Source organism: Astyanax mexicanus, chromosome 22, assembly GCF_023375975.1.
Source record: "Astyanax mexicanus isolate ESR-SI-001 chromosome 22, AstMex3_surface, whole genome shotgun sequence".
Taxonomy (NCBI): Eukaryota; Metazoa; Chordata; class Actinopteri; order Characiformes; family Acestrorhamphidae; genus Astyanax; species Astyanax mexicanus.
In genome coordinates, this window is record NC_064429.1 from 37009536 (window position 1) to 37021777 (window position 12242).

General features: G+C 37.3%; 1 protein-coding gene across 1 annotated transcript in view; it reads left to right on the top strand.

The window, feature by feature from the left end:
- Nucleotides 1-452: 452 nt before the first annotated feature.
- The window catches only part of hk2 (hexokinase 2), a 73875-nt gene continuing 62085 nt past the window's right edge, over nucleotides 453-12242 (top strand). The window contains exons 1-2 of the mRNA XM_049470726.1: nucleotides 453-655; nucleotides 10371-10533. Of these exons, the coding sequence (XP_049326683.1) occupies nucleotides 593-655; nucleotides 10371-10533 (226 nt within the window). The 5' untranslated portion in view covers nucleotides 453-592. The remainder of the gene's footprint in view (nucleotides 656-10370; nucleotides 10534-12242) is intronic.

The following is a 12242-nucleotide window of genomic DNA, read 5'->3' on the forward strand; positions in this document are numbered from 1 at the left end:
TTTTTATTTTATTTTATTATTATTTTATTTTTATTTGGGAGAAATGTTGTCTGTAGTTTATAGAATAAAACAACAATGTTCATTTTACTCAAACATAAACCTATAAATAGTAAAATCAGAGAAACTGATTCAGAAACTGAAGTGATCTCTTACTTTTTTCCAGATAGATATTTTAACTTCTTTAAGTGAATGAAATAAAACTAATAATTATAAAAATATATATTTAAATAAATAAATTAATACAGTTAGCTGGTTAGTTCAGTTCATCCAACTCAACTAACCGCGACACATCCTTTACATCCGACCAATAGGAGGCGAGAATCGCGGTGACGCGAGGGGATGGGGTGGGTGGTCGGGTCAAGGAGGGCGTGACGTCACCGCGAATGCTTGAAGGAAGAAGAGTGTGGGAGGCGGGGAGGGGGAGGGGCTTTCGCTGGGGGAGTGGCTTAAGAGGGGGAGGGGCCTGAGAGGCTGAGTTTGGAGAGAAAGTTGAGCCGGGTTGATAGATCGATACAGGTCGATAGATAAACTCGAGCGCGAGAGGAGATAACCCAGGTGAAGAAGAGGGGACAGAATATCGGAAACAGCGGAGATGATAGCCTCGCACCTGCTGGCGTATTACGTGTCTGAGCTTCAGCATGACCAGGCGCAGAACGTGAGTACTACCGCGCCGGAGCGAGCCGGTGCCGTGCCGGGATCCGCTACCCGCCGGTATATGCTACTTGCGGAAGTGCGCATGCGCGGAGGCATGTGTTTTAAACCTTTTTTAAAGAGTTTAATTCGGATTTTACAATCTGAGCTTAGTGTTGCTTACTGTATTATATTTGCTTGAGTGTTACGAAGGTGCAGAGGTCAATTACTTACTTAAATAATAATTTATTAAATAAAATATAATAAACACAAGAAATGGTTTCTAATCACTTATTTTTTCTTATTTTATTAACTTCATAAAATAATACAACGCTCTAAATATCTTACCAACACTTTGTGCTTGAGAAAGCCCCCCAAAAAATACAACTTTTCTGCGTTTTAATTGTTAAATATATTATAATGTAACACGATTTGACATGGTAACACAATCAGACAGAACACCGGTAGAAGATTAGCGCACCTAAAAGCACCTTTACTCTTCTGTCGTTGTTTTAAACACTTTAAAGTTGTTTAAACTCTAAGTTTAAGTTCGGAATCCGTGTACCATCATCTGTTATTATCTATATATCTATTATCTGTATTATCTATTGGCTATTAAGGAAATGAAGCCCCTCCTCCAGTGCCAGTATCTGTGCCAGGCTGTCTGCACGTGCTGGAGGAGAAGATGGGACTTTCTGAAGGAGGAGTGTTGCATCATATAGAGTATAGGGGAAGTTTGTGAGCTGAAGATGATGATGAAGATGATGTAAATGATGAAGATGATGATGATGTAAAGGTGATGTTTGTGAAGCTAGAGGTTTCTAAAGCGGTATAGGAACATGTGGGACTCTGCGTGGAGCTTCTGAAGCTGAGTTTCCGCATTTTTCTGTATACAGAGAGCAGAGGAGGAGGAGGGAGGGATAGAGAAAGAGAGAGAGAGAGAGAGAGGAGGGAGGTGTGGAGTAGGTAGGAAGTAGTACCATGTGAGCTACAGTAACTTAGTGTTTGAAAGTTTTCTTTATTTCAACATAAATCTCAAAAGTGTGATCACATCTCTGTAAAGCTGCTTTGTGACATCAGTTGTAAAAAGCGCTATAAAAAAATTAATTTGATTTGATTTAAAATAGGGGTGGCCGATATGGTAATAAAGTAATATCACAATATTTCATGGTATTTTAGCGATAACTATGCTCTTGCAACATAAAAAAACTAAATTATATATATATAATCTCAAATGAAACATTTGATGTTTTAAAAAAGGAAAATGCTGTATTCAAGCAATAAAAAGCTTATCCGTTCTGTGAAACGTGGTGTTGGTAGTATTGTGCTTTTGGCCTGTTGTGCTGCATTTGGACCAGGGTGGCTTGCTATTATTGATGAAACCATGAAACAGACAGACAGACAGACAGACAGACAGGTACAGTAAATGGATAGATGGACAGATGGATGAAACATTGGCTAGTTAGGTAGACAGACAGACAGACAGACAGACAGGTACAGTAAATGTATAGATGGACAGATGGATGAAACATTGGATAGTTAGGTAGACAGACAGACAGACAGACAGACCCAGGACATACAGATAGGTAAAGTAAATGGATGGATGGATGGATAGGCGGACAGGCGGACAGACGGACAGACAGAAGAAGACCAAGAAAAAATGTTAAATAAGATACGATGTATGGATGTATGGACAGATGTACAGCAACTAAATAGGGATTAATTGGTGAATGATTGGAAGGATGGACGGGTAAAACATTGGACAGATGAATAAATGTATAGAAAGACAGATTTCTTTCTTTCTTTTTCATTAAATATAAAAAAAAAATTAGGTCATCTTTCTGTGAGCTGAATCCCAGGAGACCGTGTTGATCATGCAGCAAGACAATGACCCTATTCACACTTGTGGTTCTACTTAAGAACGGTTAAAGAGTTCTGCCCTTTATCCAGAAGAAATATTATTGGTGGAGTTGAAGCAACAATTCATGTGAGGGGCGGGGCTAAGATTCCTTCACTCTAATATGTAGAACTGATCTACATTTACTGCAAATGTTTGATTTAATTCTCTTTATCTGCGTTTAGGACTTAAGTGTGAAAGTCTGAAGAGGTTTTGGGTGGAATTGATGTAGAATTATATAATCTAAATGTGTTCACAGACTTTAAAGATCACTAAGTTCAGTTTAAATGGAGAGTGAACGAGAGCAGCGGTGGTTCGTGAGCTCTTTAATTATGTAAGTGGTTCAGAGGGGTGTTGTGTTAAGTTGGCACCCCTGGCAGCTCCTGGCGTGATCACGGCTGGATCACTACGTGGGCACGAGGAGGTCAGGAGCAGATCTGCTGCTTCCTGCCACGCCGGTTCCTCTCAGTGCTCTCGCTGAATAATCCCACAGAGACTGGTGTAACCTGAACCACGGGTCTCTGGTCCAGCCCTGAACACTGCGTCACCTCCTCCACCTCCTCTACCTCCACCTCCGCACGGCCCGGCCTCCATCAGCTGCTCCTAAGGAATGGGAGGCCTGAGAGCTGTGTGTGTGTGTGTGTGTGTGTGTGTGTGTGTGTGTGTGTGTGTGTGTGTGTGTGTTAGAGTGTGTTTACCTTCTTCTGCATGATGACAGGAACTCCCTAAAGCACATTAGCAAACATCAACCCACTGAACCTCACATACCATCTCACAAAACCCTGTGCACTTTTTCACCATTCAGACTTTTCACTTTTCACTGTTTTGCCCTCATTAGTGTTCTCCACGTAAGACCCTGCTAATGACAGACATGGGCTAGAGGGGTATAAAGCCCCGAGTCGGAGGTTGGGGATGAGTTGTGGATGATTTAGGAAGTTGGTGATTAGTTAGGGATGAGTTGCTAGTGATTAGTTGGAGTAGTTGATGATGAGTTGGAGTGTTGATAAATAGTTGGTGATTAGTTAGAGATGAGTTGCTAGTGATTAGTTGGAGTAGTTGATGATGAGTTGGAGTGTTGATAAATAGTTGGTGATTAGTTAGAGATGAGTTGCTAGTGATTAGTTGGAGTAGTTGATGATGAGTTGGAGTGTTGATAAATAGTTGGTGATTAGTTAGAGATGAGTTGCTAGTGATTAGTTGGAGTAGTTGATGATGAGTTGGAGTGTTGATAAATAGTTGGTGATTAGTTAGAGATGAGTTGCTAGTGATTAGTTGGAGTAGTTGATGATGAGTTGGGGTGTTGATAAATAGTTGGTGATTAGTTAGAGATGAGTTGCTAGTGATTAGTTGGAGTAGTTGATGATGAGTTGGAGTGTTGATAAATAGTTGGTGATTAGTTAGAGATGAGTTGCTAGTGATTAGTTGGAGTAGTTGATGATGAGTTGGAGTGTTGATAAATAGTTGGTGATTAGTTAGAGATGAGTTGCTAGTGATTAGTTGGAGTAGTTGATGATGAGTTGGAGTGTTGATAAATAGTTGGTGATTAGTTGGACAGTTGGTGATTAGTTGGAGTGTTAAGGAATAGTTGGTGATGAGATGGTGATTAGTTAGAGATGAGTTGGTGATGAGTTGGACCTTTAGTTATTAGTTGGGGATGAGTTGGTTGTGGTTAGTTGTGGAGTTGATGAGATGGTGATTAGAGATGAGCTGGTTATGAGTTGGGCGTTTATTGATTAGTTGGGAAGATGGTGATTAGTTATGCATGTAGAGGTGTAAGAAAATATCAACACTGTATCGTATTCTGATATTTTGCTCTGCAGTGCAGCATTGATATTTAAAACTTAGTATTGATTTTTAATTATTGGTTTATGTGTACTTAATAGTGGCAGAATATGTATTTTGTGTTTAAACAATGACAACCAGATAGATAACAGGTAGTGTTGCAATAAATTGAGATATATGGAATATAATTTAATATATATAAAGTCCTGTATTGTGATGTGTACACAGCACCACTACAGTGCTCTTGATTTCAGGAGAAATAAGTGTCCTGATACTTTTGTCTATGAAGTGTATGAGTTGGTGTAAATGTGAGGGAAGGGAGGCAATTTAAACATCCTCTATATTGAGATAAGAGCAGGATGTCTGCTGCAATTTTGTGTGAGTGTGTGTGTGTGTGTGTGTGTGTGTACACAGTTTGTGACCTGATTTGACTGTGAGGGCTATATTACAATATAATATATAGCCATATTTATTCTCTTAAAAACTACTAAGTTTTAAGATGCTTTTACACCAATATTGTTTGAACTAGTCTGAACTAGGCCCGAAAATTATATTATCGATTTGTCGTACATTAAATGGACATAACCTCAGTAATACTAGATAATAGTGATATGGTCTCTATTGTGTTTATTTTTATGATTGTTCACATATAATACAGCTCTGGAAAAAATGAAGAGAGCTTTACTTCAGTTTCTGAATCAGTTTCTCTGATTTTGCTATTTATAGGTTTATGTTTGAGTAAAATGAACATTGTTGTTTTATTCTATAAACTACAGACAACATTTCTCCCAAATTCCAAATAAAAATATTCTCATTTAGAGCATTTATTTACAGAAAATGAGAAATGTCTGAAATAACAAAAAGATGCAGAGCTTTCAGACCTCAAATAATGCAAAGAAAACAAGTTCATATTCATAAAGTTTTAAGAGTTCAGAAATAATCAATATTTGGTGGAATAACCCTGGTTGGTTTTTAATCACAGTTTTTTTTTTCATGCATCTTGGCATCATGTTCTCCTCCACCAGTCTTACACACTGCTTTTGGATAACTTTATGCTGCTTTACTCCTGGTGTAAAAATTCAAGCAGTTCAGTTTGGTGGTTTGATGGTTTGTGATCGTCCATCTTCCTCTTGATTATATTCCAGAGGTTTTTAATTTGATAAAATTAAAGAAACTCACATATATTATTATATATTCTTATACTCTTAATGCCTCTAAAGACTGGAAGCTTATTCTCTCCAAATGAGTGGAGCACTACTCCCCGTTGCCTCCTGGCAGCCTGGCGAGAGCCGGCACTGTTGCCACAGAGACGGGAAGTGCCGGGTGGCAGTCTCTGGAGAGTTCTCGGGGTTACTCATCACTCTGTGCCCTTTGTTTGGATCTGGAGATGATGTGATAAATAACATCCGGATGACTCCACAGCTGATTGCGTTAATCAGGCTCCTTTCTCTTCGGCTCGGTCACGTGACCACAGAGCCGTAAACCCGTAAACACTTCCCGTCCGGCCCGTCTCGTTCCGCCGCGGTATGAACCGGCGCTCGCCCGGCGCGTGACCTTTACAGCCGCCGCTCCTCCACTGATAGAACTGCGTGTTCCACCAGAACTCATCAGAGTCATTTACAGACAGAAGCTCCTGTTCTGACCTACAGAAGCCCCTCATTTACCCTCCTATTCTGTGTTCTGGTACAACTTGGACCAATTTAAAAAAATAAAACTATAAATCTAATATGATTTATCCCCTGTTTACACTAGCCCAGTACCAGTAGTTTTTTTTTTTTTTTAGATTTTCTGCAGATAATCATATTGTTCTATGCTGCAGTTATACATTAATGATGAAATGATGATGTGGTACAGATGTTGTGTTCTGCACATCTGTAAAATCTGAACCGAAAAGCTGATCAGAATCTGTGTATAGATCGTGGGTCAGACTCTGAAGGGTCAGATCAGATACTTATCATTTATAAAAACACAATGCAGTGTGCTACAAACTTTATTAGATCTGATTATTAATCATGTTTAGAACAGTGAATTAGACTGAAGCCTTTACTGAAGTGCAGCAATCAATCAATCAATCAATCAATCAATCCTCTAACTAAACAAGGAGATCAATACATTAATTATCAAAGCAGTTATAATGTGAGTACTGTGTTTTTTTTTTGTCTGCATGATGTCTGTCCATCTATAGGTTTATCCATCTTGACAATCTCTGTTAATCCATTTGTTTTCCATCCATCCATCCATCCATCCATCCATCCATCCATCCATCCATCCATCCAATCCGGTGCATCCATCCATCCATCCATCCAATCCGGTGCATCCATCCATCCATCCATCCATCCAATCCGGTGCATCCATCCATAAATGTATCCGTCTTGTCAATCTAGTGAAAGAGAAAAAAGACAAAGAACAAAAGACAATGACTAAAAAAAGAATGATCAAGAAAGAAAGGAAGAAGGAAAGAAAGAAATAGAAAAGAGATTTAAAGAACAAAATACAATAAATAAAAAAATATATATAAATATATATCTATATTAGTATGATAAAGAAAGAATGAGAGAAGGAAAGAAAGAAATAGAAAAAAGAAACCAGGAAAGAAATAAATAAATAAATACAAATAAGTTTAAAGAAAAGAGAGTCAAAGAACAAAAGACTAAAATAAAAAGGAATAAATAAAAATAAAAGAAGAAGAGACAAGGAAATAAAAGGATGGATAAAGTGAAGAAAAGGGGAAAAACAAAAGACTGGACAAACAAAAAAGACAGAAAGAAAGAAGACAGAAAAAGTAAAAGAAAAAAAACAAGATGTAACACAAATCAGACTTGTTTTTGCCTATTTCTTAATATATTATTATTATTAATATTTTTATTATTAATAATATTTTTATTATAATAAAATGTCTTTTTAAAGTGGTATTAGATCCTAAACCCCCCACAGAAGATTATTATATCAGCTGTTGGGATAGTTTACTGTAGTGGGTGGGTTGGGGGCAGGTCGGGGGCGGGGTGGTTGGTGTGGTAGCGCGGGGGGGTGGACGCTGTGCTGTTGCTTTTACAGGACGTCTGTGTTATTCCTTCCCTCCTCGGGTGTCTGGTCACATGTCTACGGCTGCCTCTAGGGTTGCGCAATCCTGGAGTGTGTGTGTGTGTGTGGTAATGGTGGGGTTTCTGAAGGACTGTCTCCTACTTTCAGTCTCATTCTTAGATGTCCCTTTTTAGATGTCTTTACCTTTAATCTTCATTACAGGATCTATAATGTCCAAATGTCCCTGATCTGTTTCAGCAGGACAGAAGGACAGCAGGACAGCAGGACAGTGCTCGTCCTCACGCTGCTTTATTAACCTAAAGACACTGCAGATACTAAACCATAGTAAATGTGTGGGATGAGTTTCTATTGGACGCTCTATCAACACTACTATACCCCCACCCCACAATATATACACAATATTAATATCAGAGTACATTTATATTCATTTATTGCACATGTTTATGGATAAGGATGATGATGATGATGATGAGGATGAAGATCAGTGTAGAGCAGCAGATCACTGAGCTTCAGTTCTCAAATCTGATAATTTAAACAGGAAAAAGGGGAATTCCAGAACCAGGAAATCAGCTGACCAGTGTGTGTAACACACACACACACACACACACACATAATAAACACACACACACACACACATATACATAATAAACACATACACACTCATAATAAATACTTATATACACAAACTATACACACATACACACACACACACACACACATAATAAACACATACACACACACAATAGACACACACACACACACACACACATATACATAATAAACACATACACACTCATAATAAATACTTATATACACAAACTATACACACATACACACACACACACACACACATAATAAACACATACACACACACAATAGACACACACACACACACACACACATATACATAATAAACACATACACACTCATAATAAATACTTATATACACAAACTACACACACACACACACATAATAAACACATACACACACACACTATAGACACACACACACACACACATAATAAACACATACACACACACACTATAGAGACACACACACATAATAAACACATACACACACACACACACATAATAAACACATACACACACACACTATAGAGACACACACACACACACACACACACATATACATAATAAACACATACACACACACACACATAATAAACACACACACACACACTATAGACACACACACACACACACACACACACACACACATAATAAACACATACACACACACACTATAGAGACACACACACACACACACACACACACACACATATACATAATAAACACACACACACACACACATATACATAATAAACACATACACACACACACACTCATAATAAATACTTATATACACAAACTATACACACATATACACACACACACAATAAATACATATACACACATACACACTCATAATAAAAACTTATATACACACACCATGTACATTCACCCTCCACAAACACTATAGATATACACTCGAACACTTTACAGATATACACTCATAATTAACACATACACACTCATAAACACACATACACACAAACTATACAAACAAACACTTTACAAATACACTATAGACACAAACACTACAAGCAAACAAACACACTAATTACATTTACACTCAGTATAAAGATATATATACACTCACTATTGACCCATGCACTCTGATTATACAAACACATATATACAAGCTCTGTACACTCACTCGCAATATATATATACGTACACACACACACACACACACAAACTATACACACTTACACTACATACATTTACTATACAACCATAAACCACACACACACACAAATACACACACAGAGACGCACACTATGCGTATAATATACACGCACTGTGTACACACAATATAAACACACATACATTATGCACACACTAATTACATTCAATCTAAATATAAACTTACACACACACACTTTATACATTTACTTTATAACCACACACACACACACACACACAGTTCCTCTTTTGTGAGTCATGAGTTGAGATCTGAGGCTGTGGTCATGTGATCAGTCCTGCGTACGGAACCGGCCGTTCCACTGACTCACTCAGACAGTACTGTCCTGCTGACCCCTCTGACCTCAGAACTGTGTGTGTGTGTGTGTGTGTGTGTGTGTGTGTGTACTTGCTCAGATTTCTCATAGCCAGCATTGTTCCTGAGTGCCTCCCTGCCCTCAGTAATATGAATATATATATAAATATACACATGTAGCTGCTTTAAAGGGTACTGTCCTTTTTTTTAAACAGGGCCATAAAGAAAGAAACATGCTTATAAAAGAGAACTAAGTGTAATACATCTTTACATCTACTTCATCTACATTTATTATACATTTATAATGCATTTATTTGTGTAATAATTTATAATACACTGTGGTGTCCGTCGATTTATAGATATTAAGAGAACATCTTCTTCTTAAGACTAAAAAACAAGAAACCACTTAAAAATGATGAGTTTCTTTGATTTTACTAAATTAAAATCCTCTGGAATATAATCAAGAGGAAGATGGATGATCACAAACCATCAAACCACCAAACTGAACTGCTTGAATTTTTGCACCAGGAGTAAAGCAGCATAAAGTTATCCAAAAGCAGTGTGTAAGACTGGTGGAGGAGAACATGATGCCAAGATGCATGAAATTAAAACTGTGATTAAAAACCAACCAGGATTATTCCACCAAATATTGATTATTTCTGAACTCTTAAAACTTTATGAATATGAACTTGTTTTCTTTGCATTATTTGAGGTCTGAAAGCTCTGTATCTTTTTTGTTATTTCAGTCATTTCTCATTTTCTGTAAATAAATGCTCTAAATGAGAATATTTTTATTTGTAATTTGGGAGAAATGTTGTCTGTAGTTTATAGAATAAAACAACAATGTTCATTTTACTCAAACATAAACCTATAAATAGCTGTATATAAGTATCTGTGCAGTGGTGATTTACCTGCTCCCTCTGTTCTCTGGTTCCTCAGGTGGATAAGTACCTGTATCACATGCGTCTCTCTGAGGAGAACCTCATGGACGTCTCCAGGCGCTTCAGGAGGGAGATGGATAAAGGTCTGGGCAGAGACACCAACCTGACCGCCTCCGTCAAGATGCTGCCCACCTTCGTCCGCTCCACACCTGACGGCACAGGTAAGGGGAGGGGCATAGTTGAGAAAAAAATTACAATATATATTATAACCTTATAACAGCACCACCAAAGGAGCATACTGGCACAGCTTGCTAACTACTACCATTAGCCAATTAGCATATCAAGCTAAACCTATCTCACTCTTTCCTGCCTGAAGAAACATAAAAACAGCACTTTATCTGAGGAGCTCCTGCTGCTGTTCCTCACTGTATGAGTGTTTAATCAGAGTAAAAATGAAAAATAAGAGCAAACGACCAAAGCTTTCCAAATTATTCACTCGGAGAAAGAGAGAGGAATGGAATTACGCAATTGATTCACATCTTAGAAAAGAGTAGAGTAGAGCCCAGTAATGCAAAAATAAATACAATTAATAATAAAAATACCGTAATATACAGTGCAACCATATCAAAATACAGTGATATACATTTTTGGTCATACCACCCAGCACTAGTATATGTATATATATATATATATATATTAAAAGGCACACAAAGAAGCATACATGTACAGCTCGCTAGCTAATGCTAGCCAGTTAGCATTACAAGCTAACCCACTGGAGAGACGTTAGCTCAGCACTGTGGTTCTAAACTCTCGTCTTGCTCCGTCCTGCCATTGAGAGAAACATAAAAAAACTGCACTTTATCTGAGGAGCACCTGTTGCTGTTCCTCACTGTATGAGTGTTTTATATTCGAGTTAAATAGAAAAACAACAGCAAACGAGCAAAGCTTTCCCAATTATTCACTCGGAGAAAAACAGAGGAATGGAATTAGGCAGACGATCCACATCTTAGAAAAACAGTATCTCTCATCCCCCAGACGAACCCAAAATTGATCTGTCCTGGTACAGAATGATTTTTTCCACAAAACAGATAAAACTCCCTAAAACTCTGGATACGAGGTGCAAAAAAACTTCAAGAGCAGTGACTTTAGCCCTGTTTAAATATATTAATACTAATAATTATTATCTCATTTAATACCTAAATGTATTTATAGCATTTATAGAACTATTTAAAATATTTATTTTATTTTTGTAAAGGAAGCTGTGTTAAAGTTGTTGGCTCTTGTTCAGGTCTGTTGTTAAAATTGTTGTCTTTAGCTGTTTTTCTGATAATAAAATCAGATTTCTTCATATAATGTGTATATATAAGTGTATAAGTGTTTTAAAATATATGTACTCCTAACAGTACAGTAACTCATATATAAACATATATAAAAAGCCTTGTAATGCAAAAAAAATACATATTTAATAATAATAATAATAATAATAATAATAATAGTAATAATAATAATAATAAATACTGTGATATCCATATACATATACGAGGTCCATAAACATTTTTTGGTCATACTGCCCAGCACTAATATATATATATATATATATATTTCCAGATTTCCACTAAGGGTGGGTGCAGCAGCACTGTTAGCTAACTGCTAGCGCTAGTAAATGCTGCCCGATGCTAATACAAGTGCTTCTTCAGCCTTAGTGCTGGAGAAACTTCACTGAAACTCCTGTATAACTCTGTACTTCAGTGGAGTGTCTTTACTGCTCCTTAATACCTGACCTGGTGTTTACCTGGTAGAATTCATACATAAGGAGCACCGGATTATAAAGAACACTGAAGATTTCTGGTAAAAGTAAAGGATTTTTACTTTTTTACTATTTTAAGTCTGAAAAAATGGTACATATCAGTTGTTTAACAGTTCTTACTCA